Source organism: Onychostruthus taczanowskii, unplaced genomic scaffold (genome assembly GCF_017590055.1).
Source record: "Onychostruthus taczanowskii isolate IOZ18803 unplaced genomic scaffold, ASM1759005v1 scaffold14, whole genome shotgun sequence".
Taxonomy (NCBI): Eukaryota; Metazoa; Chordata; class Aves; order Passeriformes; family Passeridae; genus Onychostruthus; species Onychostruthus taczanowskii.
The window spans coordinates 6,473,649-6,493,040 of NW_024498573.1; the positions used below are offsets into that span (position 1 = coordinate 6,473,649).

Consider the following 19,392-nt stretch of genomic DNA (forward strand, 5'->3'; position numbering starts at 1 on the left):
CACTAGCATGGCCTCTGGGACTCACTCATAAAGCAGTTTCATCCCTATCCCTGTAGCACCCCAGTCTCCAGACAAAATACTCTTCATAGCACCACTCTCCATGAACACCTCTGCTCCCTGGCTCCAACCCACCCAATCCGAGAGCAGTCGGTGACAGATCTCATGCCTGACCTCTGAGATCAGCAAGGAGGTGAGCATTTCAAGGAAGGCTAGGAAAGGAAGGGGGGAAAATCAGCAAGGCTGTGAGCAGGGCAAGGGCTGGAGGCAGGTCTGTGCTGGCCATCCACACTTTAGCTTTCAGGGGTACTGCAGGGAGGAGTCTGGGATTTACACTTTGCACATTGACCAGCAATGTCGGGGGCAAGGGCTTGCTTCCAGGCAAAGCCAAGGCCAGATTTCACAGGTTGCAACATCCAGAAAACCCCACAAGCCCCAGAGAGGGCCGGACCTCTGCTCTGAGTCAGCCACTGCAGATCCTCTTTGCTGCCAGCCCCTGGAGAGGAGGAGCCACAGAGGCAGATGGGATGCTGGCCTAAATCCCCAACACAATGCAAGCCGCTTCCATACCACCTGCCATTCTCCCCTTCCTCTGAAAGGAGAAACCCAGCCTTCAGCCTTGGGAGGTGGTGAGCTGGGCTGGGCAAACTGCTGAGCTCTCCAGGACGGTTCCCATATCTCTGGGGCAGCTCTACAGGACATGATGACTGCTGCTGAGCCCTGTTCTCAGGCATTGCAAGGATGAGACACGGCCCACGGAGAGAGGAAGAGGGGAAAACCCCCTATGTGCCTTTTGCTGGTTTTGTACGATGAGATTCCAAATTATTCAAAGCTTAAGTCATGGAAGGAAATCCTCTGAGCAATCCCAGACCTGGTTCCCACAGTTTTTTGGCCCCACTATGAGACTGCACCAGGTCTCACCACAACCCATCCCTGCTGCCTTTGGAGGAGGGAGAGGATGGCAGGAGGTGGTGATCTGCTGTGAAATGGGTGACACTGAGTCTGGCCTCACATGCCAGAGGCAGAGGAAGAAGGGAGCCCTCATTCAGTGAGATGGTAAAGCAGCCCAGCATCCCTGGAAAGCCAGGGTGTGATCCAGCCCCCTGTGAAGGCAGGGTATTTCAGAGGCTTGGTGGAGCAGGAATGTTCCACAATACGTCCCTTCTCTCCTATCTTGATCCCTTCCACGCTCCATTCTGTCCTCCCAGCAGCCAACTATCCCAGGCTCCCTCCCCTGCCTCTCCCTTGCCCTCCATCCCAGAGCCCTCCCATCCTGCCAGGTTAATTTGAGTTTCTGATTTGCATAAGCAGCAGATCACAATGTTCTGGAAATCCCCTCCTGCAGCCAGAGCTTCCTCCCCACTCGCACAGCGTCACTGTCGGCCTCCTGCTTCCTTTCGCTGCCGGAGCACCGGGACACATCCCACCAGCACTGCACAAACAGCAGCTCCCAGCTGCTGATGCCGAGAGGGATCCCTGGGCAGCCCCCTGCAGAGCTGAGCCCACAGTGGCCCTGGAATGTTGGGCCAAACCAGCTGCATCCACTGCCTGCTCTGCTCCTGCCTTGCTCCCGCCTTGCTCCAGGCACAGCCACCCATGACAGCCAGGTCCCGCCTGGCCCCATCGCCCCAGCAGGGTTCAGGTGAGCTCTGTTTGCCCAGCAGCAGAGGGCAGGGGGATTTTTTGGGCAATAAGAGCTGTTGGGCCAATGGCACTTTGAATTCACATCACTGGGCCCACCCTGCTCACTCTGGAGCGGGATCAAGTTGAAGGAAGCCAGACTTGATCTGAGACAAGCAGGATGTGAGGACAGGGGAGTTCCACCACCCCGAATCCGCAGCCTGTGCTCCTTCTCAGCCTGTTTCCCACAGCCCGGCAGCAATCAGGGCATGTTCACATCAGTAAGCTGCAACTGAAGGCGCTGAACCCAAGTCTCCGTACCAAAAAAAAAAACCCCTAATGTGTCAACATGTCAGCTGTGCACACACCCTCACAGCCACACCGGCGTGCTCATAAACCACAGCTGCCATCAGGGGAGTCTTCTCCCCTGGGAGCATGGTGGGACCAAAGGAATGAGGAAGGACCAGCAAGACCAAAAGCCTTTCATTTTCAAAGTGAAATTCATGCTGGTGTTTGGGCTAGCCTGAGCTGGCAACCTCAGGTAAAAATACAAAGAGCAGCTGGCTAGAAAGGCGGAGAGGCACAAAGTGAGGCTGTGCCATGCACAGGCTCCCAGGCAGACCCCAGACCCACAGCTCCTCACCCTCCTGCCCAGCACTGACACTCCTGCCACCCAAACCAGATGGACTAAAGCTGAGCCCTCTTCAGGCCTTGCAGTTCATACCTGGCAAGTGTAGACCAAACGCCCTGCCAGGTACAATGTACCTGCTGGCAAGGAACTGGGGAGCTGGAATCAGCCTCCATAAAATAGAAACATTTAAAGCTTTGGTGTTTATTCCAGCACCAGCTGGCTCCAGCCTTGGTTCGGATCGCCAGTTCTCCTGGTGGATGGTTTCCAAGGATTCTCTGCAACCCAGGAAAACCATCACCTGTGCACCTCCATCAACAGACCCAGCTCTTCCCTGTTCCCCAAGGAAGATGCATCCTGTTCTGTCTCCAGACAGGGACAAGGGTGCGATGGAAATACACGTGGAACAACAATGCCCCTTGCCAGATGCAGCAGTTTCTCTGAGGAAAAGCACATTTGCAATCCCAGTGAAGTTGCCCAGAAACCAGGCAAGGAAAATGATGTAACGAGGCTCTCCAGTTGTCCAAAAGTGAATCACAGCCTCTACGACAGCTTCCCCCCCCACTTTTTGCTGACTAATACCTGACACGAAAGGCCCCTGGGAGGAACAGCACAGGAGAGCCCTTTAAGTGGTGCCTGGCTCCCTATCAAAACCACACAGAGGCTGTCTGGGACCTCCATCATGGGGAATTCCCCTTCTCCATGCCTAAAAGTAAGCTCAGCTGGGCCAGCCTTCCTGCATTTGGGGATCGCAGGCACAGAGCTCCTGCTCTGAAGGGCTCTCCCTCCCTCCCCCCAGCCCCTCCAGGACCCAGCCCGGTGAGTAACACAATGATTTTTTCGAGTTCCCGTGATGGAGTGAGGGGAAGGCAGGCAGCCTTTGGGGTGCTGCAAAACCCAGCCACCCCTTTTGCTCCTAGAAGAAATAAGCAAGGTTTTGTTATTTCATGCAGGTTGAGTCATTAATTTATAAACAAGGTGTTTTCTGGTTTTGTGGGACTGTATTTAGCTTTGAAGACAGGTTTTCTGAGGGTTTATAGAACAGCACTGGGCCTCTCATTGGGGTAAAATAAAACTTTCAGGGAACAAAAGGGAGGATGCTGGGCATGTGTGGGGTCTTGCTCTCTCATCCCCAGCTGAGACTTCAGACACGAGCACAAAGAGAGCATCAGGGCCCCATCAGGGCTGAGCTCTCATAACCCAGCCAGGCTGCCAGGCTGCCGTTCTACTGCCAATGAAAGGCAGTCAGGAAAAAGAATTTCTGGGGTTTTAATTTTTATGACCCAAAACATCAAATTCCCAAGAAGTGGTGGAGCTGTGTGAATACTGCTGAGTAAAAAAACAGGACTGGGGTGGCTGGAAACAGCTCGATCTCCAGTGAAGGTCCTTGATGAGCCCAGCACCAGTCACCTAAGGAGGACACGTCTGGAGTACAGGCAAAGAGCAGCACAGCTGCTTACAGCGGGATTTCTTCACTCCTGGTTCATTGCTTTTATTTACACATATATTTAATAAAAACCCACCACCTTCTCCTTGTGGCAAAACCAACAGAAGAAAGAAATCAGGTAGCTCTTGAGCGAGTCCCAAAGAGCAGGGTGAACCCAGATGTCCCCTGTGCTTGGTGCTCCTCTGGCTGATTTCGGTTCTCCACCACGGCACAACTGCAGCAGCAGCACAGAGAAAAAGGATCCCTGGAATACACGCTGCGCTCAGACGGTGGAATTCCCTCATTTGAAATTAACTTGGAGGCTCGGTGGGGAATTCTCTGTGCCTCAGAGCAACGTCAGCCTCGGCCAGCCGGCAGCAGCAGCACCCTCCTCCTTCCCGGGGCCATCAGAGCGCTCCAGCACAGCCTCCCCTCAGCCACTGAGGGGGTACACGGGGAGCCCCCCTCGGCCCCGCCATTTTGTGTCTGCACAAGCCGGGGGAGCCGCTACAGGGCTCAGCCTCGCCGCTCCCCTACGAGCGCAACCTCCCACAGGAAGAAGGCGCAGGCCGGCTGATACCGCCCCTCAAAGCCCCACTAAGCCGGGCGGGACCGCCATACAGCCCCAGGGAACCCACAGGACACAGACACAACGGCTCCGCCATGAGGGGCGCCGTCCCCACCAGCTCCCCGCCCTCCCTTTTATAGCCCCCGCCGCGCGCCGATTGGCTGCGCCGCCTGCCCGTCAGGCTGGGAATTTCCCGGGGGCGGAACCAGCCCCGGTGCTGTGGCGGAGCGGAGGGACCCGGAGCGAGACCCCCGACCCCGATCCCGACCCCATCGCCATCCGGGCGGCGGCCCCGCCGCGGGGGGCACGGTAGGTGAGCTCGGAGCGCTGCGGGGCCCTGCCGCCCTCGCGGACAGGAGCCCTGCCCGGGACACCGGGGTCTTCCCGGGCACCGGGGTCGCGCCGCCCCGGCGAAGGGGCCCGGCCCGGAGGGGGCTGCCGGGACCGGGGCTGCGCGTTGCCCTTATCTGGCCGGTTCTCGGGCCGCTAGGGTGGTCGGGGTGAGACCCCTGAGGCGGCCGGCGCCGCGCCGTCCCCCGGGGATTTGTTCCGGAGCCGCCCGGTGTCGCGGGCTGTCGCGATAATCGTGCCGTGCCTCAGTTTCCCTCTCGCGGCCAGGGCGGGGGCTGCCGCCGCTCCCGCGGGGCACAGGCGGGGTGTCTGTGTTCTCGGCGGTGCCCGGGGAACAGGAGGAGGCTCGGCGGGGGGTGCCGGTGCCCCGGGGCGGCCCCGCAGCGCTGCCGGCCCCGCTCCTCCCTCGCCCCGCCTTGCACAAGCCCGGCGTTTCCCCGGCCCCACGCATCTGCCTCCCGGCTGGCCCTGGCTGGCGATCCCCCCGGGCACGGCCGGTTCGTGGGCCCCCTCCCGGGGGGCTGCGGCCGCCATGGCCTCAAGGACCCTCCTGTCCCTGCTGTTTTCCTTTCCCTTTGGCTTTTCCCCTCTGGTCCAACCGTGTGTGTCCACATGGGATGCTGATCCAGAGGTTGGAACAGCTGGAGCAGGGGTGGCAGCATCCTCCTCTGTTGGGAGTGGGGCACAGCTTGTCCCCCCATTTCCACTGCCTCAGTTCCATTCAAGACCCTCACAGAGAGCAGAGAGGAAAAAAACCCATAAAATATCCTGCCTGCCACTGCTGCTTTTGGGTGAGAGTAGCTCCAGATGGGACTCAAGGGGCTCTGCATCCTCTCAGAGATCTGGCTGTCCTGTTCCTGTGTCCCTGGCACACAGGTTGCCCCCTGTATCAAGAAGTCAAAGGCAGCCTTTTCCCTGGAGCAGGTTATTCCCATCACTTGGGTGGGTTATTCCCACCACCTGGGGGAATGGGAGCTGTTCTGCTGCCACAAGCTCTTTTGGAGTGCACATTTCATGGAGAGCGCTGTCAGCTGAAGCGTTCCGGAGATTGGACTTTGGGCACCGGGGTGAATTCTGGAGACAGGAAGGCTCCAACTAGGCACGTCCTTGAGAGCTGTTTCTGTGGTGAGGTGAAGTAAGCAAGAAGAAAACAGGAGAGGCTTTTTGCTGCCTTTGGCACCATTCCTGGTTCTGCAAGAAATCCCACGACGCCCTTTCAGCCCGACCTACGCCAGGCAGACCTATTTAGCACAGGGCCGTGGGTTGTTGCTTGCCAGCAGCTGGTACAAAACTCTCGTGGGTGGAGGAAACCGAACCATCCACTCTTGTGGCATTGCAGGTTTTGTTTTAAAGCGGCAGTTCTTGCACTTTGGGTGGCACTTTGCTGGTGTAGCTTTGTGGTGTCACTATCTGCTGTCGCCTGTCAGCATGATTGTTGCCAGCTGAGGCACACCAAGCTGGACAGGAGTAGCTGGGAAGCAAGGAAAAGGCTACAAGGGAAGGGGTGGCTGTGCCTTTTTCTGCTTTGGAGTGCTGTGACAAGCAGCCATGATGCTGCTGAGCTCTGCAGGGAGAAGTAGAGCAGGCAGGATGAGCCAGATGTCTTTGCAGCAGGAGACAGGGTCTTGCATAAATCCCCCCACCCCATGCTGCCAGGAGAGCACCACCACCATGCCTGGCTGCATGTCTTGCCTGCATTGAAGCTTGTGCCCATCCCGAGGAGCTCTGCAGCTGTGTGTGGTTAGCTGTGTTTGTAAACCTGGCAGACCCAGGGAAATGTTTATTTTCTTTGTGAGCAGCCTCATCAGAAGCAGGTTGTTTCATGAAGCCTCTTTGGAAGGTGGGTTTTTGAGGCAAGAATGGGATTTCTGGCTGGGGGATGTCTTTCATACCTGCTGTGTTTTGGGGAGGGCTCTTGCCTTTCCTGCCCTCTCTTTGTGGCTAAACTGGCTGGAAAGGAGCACACTGCAAGTGGAGGTTCAGACCTTTGCCTTTGAGACCTGAGCCTTGCAATACCTGCTTTCCTCTTCTTTTATTACTCCCAGCCCAGTGGACTGCAGTGCCCAAAAAGTCTCATTATTGCTGCCTTCTAAGGCAAACTCTACTTTTGCTTTCCTGCAAATGAGACCAGTCCAGCAGCGTAGCAATGGTTTTCCCTTGTCTGGGAAGCTGCTGTAGAAGAAAACCAGTCTGGGGGCTACGGTGTTTTCCAGTAAAATGATGAAACAAACAAACAAAAAAATCATTCCATGGGGTCTGAGTGGCTTTTGCTTTCCCCCTGAGGAGGCATGCTGGGGACCCAGCAGCCCCAGTCATGGGAAAATTAAGCTGGCAGCCTGCAGGGATTTGCTTTCACCTCCTGTGATCCTGCTGCGGAGGAGGCTTCCTGTGAATGTTGTGCACTGGAGTAAGGAAAAACCCCTTCTCCTTAGGGGGTTCCCATCACAGGATGGGAATTGAAGGGCTGCCAAGCTCTGGGAGGCTGCTCCCCACCCTGGGGTCACTGCCCAAAGCAAACCCCCAGCAGTGCCAGCCCCCTCCTGCACAGGCTTCTCATCCTAAGCCTTGGTATCTTCAGTGTTCAGTAATTTTAAAGTAGGAATCACATCTTTCTGCCACTTCTGCATGGCTGGTGCAGTGATGGCTGTGGCAGTGCTGCGTGCTGTTCTGGATGACAGCAGTGACAGCTCCAGCTCACTCCCAAGCCACAGCACAGCTATTTAAACACCACTCTGCTTTCATCTTTGCCCATGAGTCTCCTCTGCCCACTCACACTCTAATTCTCTGCTTTTGTTGAATTGCCATAAAAATTTGCTACCTAAAGGTCTTGGTGTCCCGCATGGAACCAGCAACACCCACAGGTGCCCGTCTGGCAATCTCTGACAACGGCTGGGCATGGAGCCAGTGAGCTGCAGCTGGGCAGCCACGGTCTAAGCCTGGCCCTCAGGCCCCAGGGCTGTGAAATATTGTCACATCACTTTAGGAACTGTTGACTGGCGCAGAGGGAAGTGTTATCTGGTGGTTTGGTGGTTTCTGCTGAGTTTGTGGTAGTCGTGTTTTCTTGGCGTATCTAACCACTGCTAGGTGCTGGTGTATGGTCCCCTCTCTCCTCTGCTCTTGTTTTTATTGAAATGAGATTTTTCACTGTAAATCTCACCTGTCAGAACTCGTAAAGAAAAAAAACACAACAAGCCAAGACTGGGATCAGTGACTTGGTCTCAGGGTGATCTCTCTGTTTCAGCAGCACCTTGCAGAAATTGGACTATGCCTCCACTCCAGGAAAACCCACCCTGTCCCCAGAGATGGCCTGGAATGCTGTGGAAACCCCTCCCTCTTGCTGGCTATTGTTTGCTGGTGAATTTGTGGCTGGTCTGTGCTTCAGTCAGCTGGAGATAGTCCAGTTCCTCTCTGCAGCTGTTGTTTGAAAACAGCTCCTGTGGTCCCTTTGCTGCAATCTCCCTGGTAGGGTACAGACCTTGAGTAGAAAAGTTCTTGATAGAATCTTGAGAACAGAGAATATCAGAGGCTTGCAGTGGCTCCATCCAGCTGGGAGAATATGGGATCACTGTGAGTGAGCTCTGCTGTTTGGCAGGGTGGTCAGTGCAGTTGGACTCTGAGGAATTCCTGCCAGGGGGCACAGGGGACAGGTACCTCCCATGTGCTATGGGACAAGGCAGAAAACCTCCAGCCTTGGGGTCTGGCATTAAGAGATGAGGACTGGTATTCCAGGCTGCTTCCAAGCCACATGGGGAGATGGTACCGCAGGAGAGGGCAGCTCTTCCCTCTTCTTCCTCCTCTTCCTACCTTCCCTGACACACACCTGGGCTCATACCTGTGCAGGATGCAGGTGCCCCACAAGATGGTCACTGCAGGGTGGGTTTGGTACCCAGCTCCTCCCAGAGCCCCAGGTCTGGAGCAGGATGTGGTGATGGAAGAGCAGCGAGAAGCAGGCTCGGGTCCCCAGCCAGCCTGTGACACTGTCCCCATCCTCTGCCAGGCTGGCCAGGCAGGTAGTGTGGGCACAGGTGATGGCATTTCCCAGACATGAGGGTCCCACTGGGCAACGTGCTGGACTTAACCAGCCTGGCCTTGATCACTTCTATAAATGGGGCTCACGGCTGCTCTGGGCAGCCTGTTTTGGTGCCTTACCCCCTCACAGTAAAGAATGTGTCCCTAATACCTAATCCAAACCTGCCCTCTGTTTAAGGCTCTGACAGTGCTGCCATCACTGGGAACCACAGCTCAGAAATGGCCCTGGTTCTTCCACAGCTTCCTGTCAGCCGCTCTGGGCTCCAGGAATAGCCTCTCCTCAGCTCACCCCACACCACCACAGCTGGGCAGCTCCCCGTGGCACTTCCAGCTGCTTGGGATGGGGTCACTGCCTCCCCATAAAGGGGCCAGAGACAATGGAGGGCTTGGCAGCACCCACGGAGCAGGAGTTTGATGAGAGGCACCAATGCTTCTCCCAGAAGCGAGTGCTGCTGAGGCCAGGGCTAATTCCCTGTCGCTGAGGCAGGCATTAATTGCTGTTCCAGTTGTGGATGCTGCCAGGTGACAGCTGTCATCTGGAAAGTCCCTGCCGCTCCCTGGGAGGCAGGTCATCCAAACTGGAGATCAGCCTGGATCACTCATGGCATGAGCATTAGTCTGAGGTTGAGACAGTTTCGGGTACAGGCTATCCCTTCCCCTTTCTAAATGCCTCCTCTCAGCCCTCTCCTGCCCACCAGCTGTCTTGGCTGGGAGAAGAGCACTTTGGGGTGCTCCTGTTGTGCCCCCAGGCAACATCCCAGCTTCAGCTGGCACCAGGACCTTCTCAGCTGCTGCTCTGCTCCATGTCCTGACAAGCTGGCATCAGGGGGCATAGTTCTGATAAGCTGTGCTGTGATTCCCAGCTGCTGCTTTATCCCCCCAGGAGATGGGTGAGACCTGGAGCCAGGATCCTGCCCCAGCTGTCCCCAGGCCAGACTTCAGCAAGGGGGAGGCCTTAGACCACCCACAAGTGCAAGGGATTGGAAAAGCAATTAGCATCCTGCTTGTGGGTCTTTTGTCTTCTTGGGCTTTGCTCCCAGCCCGGCACATGCCCAGATGTTTCCTGTGCCCGATTCAGGAAGCCATGCTGCTGGCAGCCAGTTTTTCTGGCTGAGCAGGAGGACAGAGTAGGTCACTGCCTGGCTCCTGGGGCTCATCCCCCAATACTGCCCAAACCTCCCCCCAGCTGCTGATTAAAGTTTTTGGAGTTGCAGATGCTGCCCCTCTCCTGACAAGCCTTCATGCACCCCAGAAATGCCATGTGTTGAGCAGATTCCCTGGTGACAGTGCCCAGGTTTGTTCTGGTGTGGGTGAATGCTCCTGAGCTGCATCTCCATCTCTCCTGACATGCAGCAAACAGGGGTTGCAGCCTTCTCTGTGACTCCAGTGCCCTGCATGGGTGAGAGCCAGCCCCAAGTGGGGCTGCTGGTGATGCCTGCTCGTGTGACAGTTCTCATGGCCATGAGTCACCCCGACACGTTTGCCATGCTGCCAGTTTTTCTGGCTGAGCAGGAGGACAGAGTAGATCACTGCCTGGCTCCTGGGGCTCATCCCCCAATACTGCCCAAACCTCCCCCCAGCTGCTGGCTAAAGTTTTTGGAGTTGCAGATGCTGCCCCTCTCCTGACAAGCCTTCATGCACCCCAGAAATGCCATGTGTTGAGCAGATTCCCTGGTGACAGTGCCCAGGTTTGTTCTGGTGTGGGTGAATGCTCCTGAGCTGCATCTCCATCTCTCCTGACATGCAGCAAACAGGGGTTGCAGCCTTCTCTGTGACTCCAGTGCCCTGCATGGGTGAGAGCCAGCCCCAAGTGGGGCTGCTGGTGATGCCTGCTCGTGTGACAGTTCTCATGGCCATGAGTCACCCCGACACGTTTGCCCCAAGCAGGGCTGGAGGGGGAAGTACCTTCACCTGGGTCACTTGTTGGCTGGCTGGGGAGCAGTGAGGCACCAGCACAGCACCCAAGACCCCCGTATGGTTGGGGCCAGGGGACTGTGGCACCATCTGGAGCTAGAGAAAGGTGACACCGTGCTCCATTGCCTTGCAGGGATGCCTGGCTGGGAGGTAGGTGACTGAACAGCAGGCATGGAAGGGAGAGGACCCTATCATATCTATGACCCTGGTGGGGGCTCAGAGGAGAATGGATCCACGGCCTTGGAGCGGCTGGTGGAGGAGAACGCCCGGCTGAAGGAGAAGATGCAAGGGATCAAGTCTATCGGTAACTGCTGCGTGCCAGGGTGATGAGATTTGCCTTTGGGGCAGCCCAGCCTGTGCCCACAAAGCCAGGGGTTGCTTGCTTGGTTGAGGAAGGGTGCTTGTAGAAGCTGGGGGTCTTGGCACTGGGGCAGCAGCAAAGCTCTCCCTGTCCTGGAGGGTTGAGCGGGATGTCTGAGCTTTTTCACATGGCGATGCAGAGGGAGCAAGAATTTTGCTGAACTTCTGGGGTGTTTTGTGATGGAATAAATGGCTGGAAAGAAAAGACAAGTGCTTGGCTGGAAAAAAAAAGACAACTCCTTGGAGTTCATGGGTGCTGGGACCAGTTCTGCTTTTGATGAAAATCCCCACCTCCTGCAAGCCCTGTTGGGGCAGGGGCTTTTCCCAGGTGTTTCTGAAGGAACCCGATGTTGAGTGTTCCCTGCGGCAGCAGGAACATGCCAGTGTTGAAATGTTCCAGCTGAGTTGTGCCACCTTCTTTCTTCTCCTTGTCAGCCTTCCCCCGCTCCCACCCCCAGTTTTGCTTTCTGTCTCGTGAGCCAGCTTCCTCCTTTGAGTCCTGCTTCTGCAGCCAAATTTCCACCTGCCTCGTGATTCCCATTGTGTCACCATGCCCTTACCTGGGACAGGGACTCACTGGTGTGACAGCAGCCCCCCCTCATCAGGGGAGGATTGCATTGTTCATGGCAGACCTCAAAGTGGGGAGGTTGGATCTGTTAGTCCACCACCCAGGCCTAAATTTTCTCTTCTTGGAAGCAGAGGAGAGCCACTGTGGTGCCTTCTGTCTCCTGTAACCAGTCCTCTCTGTGTCAGCATGAGGATCTCTGAAACCAGTGAGCCGCTGATCCAGCTTTGCCATTGGATTTATCCCAGAATAGTTGTTTCCAGATGAAGGAGGACTATTCTGGGTACTGCTTCCAGCCAGATGGGGTTTTTGGTGCTGGTGGATAGAGCTAATACAGGACAGGCCCTGGGGGAAGGAGGCTGAGCATTCTTCTATTGCACACAACAGGAGAGCTTCTGGAGGAGTCCCAGGTCGAGGCATCCAAGCTGCGGCAGAAGGCAGAGGACCTTGTGAAGGACAATAAAATGCTGATTGGATCATCTTCCTTGGAGGAGTTGGTGGAAACTGGAGGTAGGAGACTCATGGGGGGAGGAATAACCCGATGGCTCAGAATCCTGATCTTGGGGGAAGGGAAAGGCTGTGCAAGACACTTTAATGAAGGTCCCCTGCAGCCATGTAATCTCTGCAGTGTATCAAACCACTGCCATCCTCCCTTCTTAAAGGAGGTTTCTGTCCCATCCCAATAGGTGGGGTAGAAATCATCCACCAGTGCCTGACCTTGCAGGGGTCTGCTGTCTGCATCCCTGTGCCGGGTGGAGAGAGGCCCTGCTCTCCAAAAGGCTCATGGCTGCATCCTCTCCCCTCTCCGCAGCCGTCGGCCCTGATCCCAGCTTCGCACGGGCAGCCCCGGGCAGTGCCCAGCCGGACGTGGAAGCACGGAAATCACCTCCCAGTGTGAGTCTGCTGAGTGTGGAAGCTGGTGCTGGCATGGCTGGAGGGCGAGGCACTGTCCATCTAATTAAAGCAAAAAGAGGAAGCCTTTAGCCTCTAGAAACAGGGATGAACCTGAAAGGAGGGGTCAGCTCCCCTGCTGTACTCCTGGCAGTCCCTCTCTTTGTGTGCTGGGCATCTTGGGCTGCCATTTCCTGGGGAGCTCTGACCTGGCTGCCTCCCCTTGCAGGGATCCTCCTCAGAGTTTGAGATTGTTGCCATCCAAGCACAGGGGTTTCCCCAGGAGGGCAGGAGAGCAGTGAGTGGCCCTGGTGCCTGCAGGATTTGATGTTGGCGGGTAGGGAGTTGAGGCAGTGTCAGGGGTTTGGGGATGTGCAGGGCTTCAGCTCTGTGCCCAGGCAGGCACCAACAGGGCTGGCTGACCCATGTCAAGGAAGCCCTTAGTCAAAGCACAGAGGAGGGATAAACTGGGCAAGGGTCCTCCCGCAAACACAACTGGCCTGGCTGGGCCTGGGTGAGGGGCCAGTGAAGCAGCCCCAGCCATATGGGGACACCAGTGTCTGCAGATGCCACATGACCGTGACAGGAAGAGCTGTGACAACCCAGGTAGCTGTCGGTGATGATGCTCTGATGTTCAGCTGGTGCCCATACTGGGTGGGAGGACCAGGCCTCCAAGCCCTGTCATTGCTGACAGGGTCTGCCCTAGCCAAAGCTCTATGTACTCCATTTGCTACCACCTGAATGCCCTCCTGACTGTCATTGCCCCATCCTGTCCTGCTCTGGTTTTTTGTGTGCTGGAATGGAGGGGAGAAAGTACGAGGAGCCCAAGGGGAATGAACGTCGGCTGGCACGAGTAAGAGGACATGCTCTCATTGCACATCGTGTTCTCGTTGCCCAGAGAGACTCTTGGAGAGGTTGGGTCTTACTGGACGCTCCTGGGTTGCAGCTGTGAGGTGATGGAGAACAGAATGGGATCTGCTTGGCCACCAGCTGCTGGTGCCTGAGCCGAGTCCAAGTCATGGGCTCCCAGCCGAATTCTCCCAGCTTGGGTCCGTCCTCACTGCCCCCCTTGCCAGCAGACACAGGTGGGAGGAGCTGGCTGTGCTGTGCCCCACACACACCCTCCCACAGCAGGTTTGGAGCTGTAAACTCTGGGGTCAGGGTGCTGGGGACACACTGGGCTGCCCTGTGGTGCAATCTGGGGCATTCCCACAAGGCTGCAGGTGAGTCAGCGGGGCTGGGAGTGAAGCAGGTATAGGTGTGCCAGCACATCCCCAGCTCCTCCCAGCAGTGCCATGTGTGCCAGCTGTTGTGCTAGCAGCACCTCCTAGGCTATGGAGGAGTTAACCAGCCACACCAGAGGAACATAAACCTCCTGGGGACACTCCCCTTGGGCAGAGTACACCCTGACACTGGTGGGTGTGACCTGGGCTTTCCCAGACGCTGTTTAAATCCATGCATCACCCACTTGGCTGTCACCTGCCAAAGGGCTTGGGTTCCTGGTGCCTGGCATGCCACAGCAGCAGGAAGCACAGAAGTAGGACAGGTGGAAGGAGAACATGGGAGTTGGGGTAAGACCACCACGCTTTCCAGCACAGACCAGGGTGTATGTCACAGAGAGGACAGTCTCAGGAGCTGGGATTTTTGGTCTTGGTGCAGATGGGAAGAGCTCAGGTGGAGGAGACCAAGGGTGGAGATGGCTCCATTGCTGTCAGCGATTTGAGAGTGTGTTCTGCTCAGGCTGCCAAGGGGCACAGGGAATGCGTGAGCTGCTGCCATGTCCTCCTCCACCTGGGGACTCAGTGTGCCGTATCCAGCAGCTGGGAATCATAGAGAGGACAGTCTCAGGAGCTGGGATTTTTGGTCTTGGTGCAGATGGGAAGAGCTCAGGTGGAGGAGACCAAGGGTGGAGATGGCTCCATTGCTGTCAGCGATTTGAGAGTGTTCTGCTCAGGCTGCCAAGGGGCACAGGGAATGTGTGAGCTGCTGCCATGTCCTCCTCCACCTGGGGACTCAGTGTGCCGTATCCAGCAGCTGGGAATCAGCTTTACAAAGCTGACACAGTTTTTCAGCATACTGAGAGGTGCTGCAGAGTGTCTTGGTGCTGGCCCAGCTCCCCACCACAGCCCTGGATGGGACATGAAGTTGATCTGCCCTAAGAGGAACTTCGCGATGCTCCTTTAACTGGTCTGACCACACTTGATCCCCTCCCCATTCCCAGGACTTGGAGCAGCCACCGAACGAGGATGCCAACCTGCTGCCCCAGCTGCAGCAGCTGGAGAACACGCTGAGTGGCTGTGCCAAGGAGGCCAGCAAGGATCAGGTCTTTGTGCGCATGGGCTACATGGCCTCCGAGCTCAAGCGCTTGGCCTCCAAGGTGCACAAGAATGAGCAGAGAACGTCGTTCCTGCAGGTGAGCGAGGCCTGGCCTGGCACTTCATGGAGATTTTCCCCCTGGTGTTTTTTCCCACCAAACCCCTCCTGCCCACCCTGAGGTGGACACCCACCTCATTAGCGTGGCTTGGTGGGAGGTGTGGGTGGCCCAGGGCTGGCCATGGTCCTCACACTGCCAGTGTTCACCCTCCAGACGTTGTGTGAGACGCTGCACAGTGAGAACAAGGAGCTGCGCACCAAGCTGGAGCATGACCTGGAGCAGAGAAACCAGGCTCTGGAGAAGCTCAGGTGAGGGTGGGCTATGTGGATGGGAACAGGGCTGCTCTGGAAGCACCTTCCTGCTGACCCATCTCTTCCTCCCCACAGGTGTGAGAACCAGGAGCTCCGGAGGATGGTGACGCTGAGCAGCCAGGACAGTGGGAAGAGGGAAGCTGCTGAGCAGCAGCAGGTGAGGAGGCAGCATCTCTTTGGAGAGGGCTGGGAAGGAGGCAGGGAGCCCGCTGACACATCAGCAAAGATGGCCTCATTTTAATCAAGCCCCCAGTTTGTCTCAGTATGACCAGCAGGACTTCTCAGGGTCTCAAGGGGATGGGGGAGGCAGTGGGAGGGGAACTGGCTCGAGTTTAGCCGGCCTTGGGCACAGCCTCCACAAAAGCCCTGAGGGTCCCCCCCGTGCGCGTCCAGCAGAGCGGGGCCATGGTGGAGAAGGCGCCGGGCAGAGAAGAGCTGGAGGCCAAGGAAAAGAAGGTGAAGATCCTGGAGCACCAGCGCAGGGAGGTGAGGACCAGGCTGGGAGGGAGGCACCACTAAGGAGGCGGGGAGTGGGCAGAATGGGCACAGGGCTGGGATGGCACCGAGAGACTGGGGCAGGGCTTCTGAGTTGCAGGGGAGCACTGCTGGAGCTGGGATCTCCATCCAGCTGGTCCCCAAAGTTTTCATGACAGGAGTTTGCTGGGGACCACCGCAGCTGGTTCGTAGCAGGATTTGGGCTCCTGTTCAGCCATCCCTCTCTCCCTGCAGCTGCTGGAGGTGAATAAACAATGGGATCAGCATTTCCGCTCCATGAAGCAGAAGTACGAGCAGAAGGTAGGGCTGGGTGCTGGCTGTGGGGACTCAGAGGAAACGGTGTGGGGAGGTTTGGGGGCTGCCTGTGCCTCCTTTCCCCCAGTGTGGATCCTTCCAGGCCAACGTGCCCACTCCCTCCTGGCAGGTCACAGACCTACACCAGGAGCTGGCTGAGGCCCGCAGGGCAGTGACCGAGCTGGAGTCGGAGCGGGAGCAAAAGCAACGGGATTTTGACCGCAAGCTGCTCCTGGCCAAGTCCCGGATCGAAACAGAGGAGGCAAGTCCCTTGGGAAGGGTGTCAGGGAGCTGCCAGCCCTGTTGCCCTGCCCTGGCTGATGTCCTCCCACCCTGGGTCCTGCAGGCAGAGAAGGAGAGGCTGGCCATGGAGGTGAGGGACCTGCAGCAGAGGATGCGGTTCCTGCAGGAGCAGCTGGCTCCAGTCACCAGGCAGCGGGAATACCAGGAAAAGGAGATCCAGAGGCTGAACAAGGTGGGGGCCAGGGCACAGCCCCTCAGTGCCAAATGTCTTCAATGTTCTCTAGTCTCTCTCAAATCCAAAACTGACCCTGATAACCCACTCTTGCTCAGGCAGAGACTTGTGTCTGCCCACCACTGGTATGAGGCCCACCACATTCCTCTGGGCTCCGAGGAAGGGAGGTTCAAGGAGGGTCTGTTTTCCTTCTTTCCTCTGCCCAGTTATACCCACTTCCCATGCTAGGCACATGCCCAGGGTCCTCCAGTGACATCTTGGGCACTGAACTTGCTCTGAGCCTGCTCCCTCTTCCTCTCTAGGCACTAGAAGAGGCCCTGAACGTCCAAGCCTCTCCACCACCCATCTTTGCCATGGAGCCAGCAGGGAAGCTGCCACAGCAGGAGCTGCTGACCCAGAATGAGCTACTCAAGCAGCAGGTAGGGCAGGACATGGAGCCACTGGGGATGGGCAAGGAAATAAATGTCCTGAATTTCCACAGCAAAGAGCCCTGTGTGGCAGCAGCAGCCCAGCAGCTGAGCAGGGGTCAGTGCTGGGGTCGTGGGGGTTGGGGACCCAACTCAGCATCCTCCAGGCATTCATCTGGAAGGACTACAGCCATGGGCCATGGAAACAGCCCACATGCCTGGGGCTTGGCATGGCTGGTGGAGTCAAGGACAGCAGCACAGTGATGAGGTTGCTATGGGGAGGTGTCTGCCCTCAGCCAGATGCACCCACATTCTTCCTTCCTACCAGGTGAAAATTTTTGAGGAAGACTTCCAGCGGGAGCGGAGTGACAGGGAGAGGATGAATGAGGAGAAAGAAGAGCTGAAGCAGCAGCTGGAAAAGCTGCAGAAGCAGTTGGTCCTCTCCAACAACCAGGTGAGCAGTGCTGGGTGCTACTAGCAGCACTCTGGGAGCCCCATGTCAGCCTCATGTGTCTCAGAAATGCTCGCCCCCAGTGTCACAGTCCCTGTACAAACCTAAGAGTAGGGGCTGAATGAGAACAGGAAGGCCAGAGGGGTGTTTTTTCTGCTGCTTGTCACTGCCAGAGCATCTCCTTTCATTCAACTCATCTTTCTGCACCTCTTCTGGGAGTCTGATGGGGGGAAACATTCCCTCAGCAACCCTAACTCATGAAGATGGGAGTGGCAGGGTGGGCTCTGCACTAACCCATCTTCCTCCCAGCTGCGAGCCTCCAAAGACGATTGCCAGAGGGAGAAGGAGGAGAAGGAGAAGCTGAAGAAGCTGCTGAAACAGCACAAACAGGTAGGGGTGGGAGGAAACCCTGTTTGGACAGAGGGCCTGGGGGCTGCAGGTCGGGGGTGGTGGTGGACTGCCCTTGGGACCTCCCCAGCATCTGTCCTGGCTCCTTGCAGGCTTCTGGAGAGAGGCTGCACGCCGAACCAGGGCCCGGGCCTCTGGGCCCAGCCTGCCCCATGTACCAGTACCAGTACAGCCCCCCCATGGCTCACCCCATGTACCACGGCTACGACGAGTGGCAGCAGATCCGATACCCGCCAGCCATGCCGGGCGAGCACACGCAAGGACAGAACTTCCACCACTTTCCCCCGGTGAGACTCCACCTGTGCCAGCAGGAGGGGGAGCAGAGGGTGACATGTGGGAGGGTCTGGGGCTCCCTGCCCTCCAGGGCCACTGAGTCCCAGAGCAGGGAGCTGAGCACGTGTCCTGGTGGCGTGTGACTGCTCAGCCCCTTTCTTCCCCCTCCTCCTCCTCTTCACACACTGTCAGTCAATCAGAGTTCAGCCTCATGATTCACATGCCAGGTAATTCCCTGTCTCTGTTCCATCTCCTCCCACAGCCTGAGTACCCCTGGCGCCCGCCCTGTGCCATGGCTCGCAGCCAGAACGCCCAACCAGTGGCCGGGGTGAAACCAGTCACCAAGGACTTGGGTAAGGCTCAGACCCTCCCTGACAGGAGTGCCCATCCTTCACCCTGAGACTAAACACATGGGGGAGGGATGGGGGCCCAGCTTTCCAGGCAGCGGCCATTTTCCCTTAGCCCCCACATCTAATCAGCTGAGGGGATGATTTTGCCATTGGGTTTCTCCCTGCTGCATCCCCACAGCACCTAAAGTCAGGCTGAGCCCAAACAGCTCATGGAGTTCTGGCAGTGGGTGCTCAGGGATAGCAGCCATGTCATGGCTGGCATCCCTCTTGTGGGGCTTGTGTGAGGATGAAGAACTGTGCTTACCCTGTGCCACCCCTCTCTTGTGTCTCAGAACAGGCAGGTCCCGGATTGCCCTAACGCCAAGGACCGGCCACGCTCCGACACCAGTGGAAGAGGAGTAGGGTGTGTGTGTGTGCCCGTGTGTGTGTGTCCAGGAGCTTCCTCCGGCCGCCAATGCCTGTGCAAGGACATGTGCTGCACGTGGGGGGCTCAGCAGCGCCTTCCCCCAAGGATATCATGAAGGAGGGACTGAAGGGGCCATTGTGGTGACAGCCAGCATGGGGTCAGTGCCCTGCAGCCTTCCCCACGAGGAGCCAGGCCTGGCCTGGCAGCGCTGTAGACCTAGCGAGGTCTTCAGGGAAGAGGAGCCAGTGTTTCCCAGGAGCTGCCCCAGTGCAGAGCCCCTGGAGGAGTGGGTAACAGCGGGGACTCTCCCGGTGGTGGGAGACCCCACACTCGCAGGCAGGTGCTGGCCGCAGCCGTGGCCCGGCCTGAGGGTGGTTGGTGTCTTTGTATTTATTTAAGGACTGAAGTGTGGCTGAGTCTCTCTGGTTTTGTTCTGGGCAGCCTCTGTGTGGGGAGGGGTACCAGGGCTGTTGGTCCCTATGTGCTCGGAGACAGACTGGGTGCAAGGGGGCCCCAACCCTTGCTTGGGCACCCCAGGATCTGTTGCCCCAAGTGCATGCCCCCACCTCTCTCTGTGTGCTGAGCTCAGCCGCTCAGCCTCCCCTCTTCTGTTCCCCACCTCTGCCAGGGCAGGGAAGCCCCTGCTGCCCCCTCTGCCTTTCCACGCAGCAGTGGCCTTGGGGACAGTCTTTGACATTGCACACAGCAAATCTTGCTCCAAGAAATAGGTCTGGAGAGGAAAAAACAAACACAACCCAGGTTCTGTAAGCGTGGCTGTCACAGGTGTGACAGCAGGAGG

The 19,392-nt window shown here is 57.3% G+C and overlaps 1 protein-coding gene across 6 annotated transcripts; it reads left to right on the forward strand.

The window, feature by feature from the left end:
* Positions 1-4,281: 4,281 nt before the first annotated feature.
* On the forward strand, positions 4,282-19,004 carry TNIP1 (TNFAIP3 interacting protein 1). Of its 6 annotated transcripts, none has more exons than XM_041397496.1 (17): positions 4,282-4,552; positions 10,667-10,837; positions 11,846-11,968; positions 12,270-12,352; positions 14,571-14,762; positions 14,937-15,031; positions 15,110-15,191; positions 15,428-15,520; positions 15,764-15,829; positions 15,954-16,085; positions 16,170-16,298; positions 16,601-16,717; positions 17,034-17,159; positions 17,466-17,546; positions 17,657-17,851; positions 18,100-18,190; positions 18,525-19,004. In XM_041397496.1, the coding sequence occupies exons 2-17, from the start codon at positions 10,705-10,707 to the stop codon at positions 18,587-18,589; spliced, it is 1,803 nt and encodes a 600-aa protein (XP_041253430.1). In that variant the 5' UTR covers positions 4,282-4,552; positions 10,667-10,704; the 3' UTR covers positions 18,590-19,004. The 6 variants fall into 6 exon arrangements, with proteins under 6 accessions (XP_041253430.1, XP_041253429.1, XP_041253431.1 ...); XM_041397495.1 differs by having other exon boundaries at positions 4,282-4,548; XM_041397497.1 differs by having other exon boundaries at positions 4,282-4,548; positions 15,431-15,520.
* Positions 19,005-19,392: the final 388 nt, after the last annotated feature.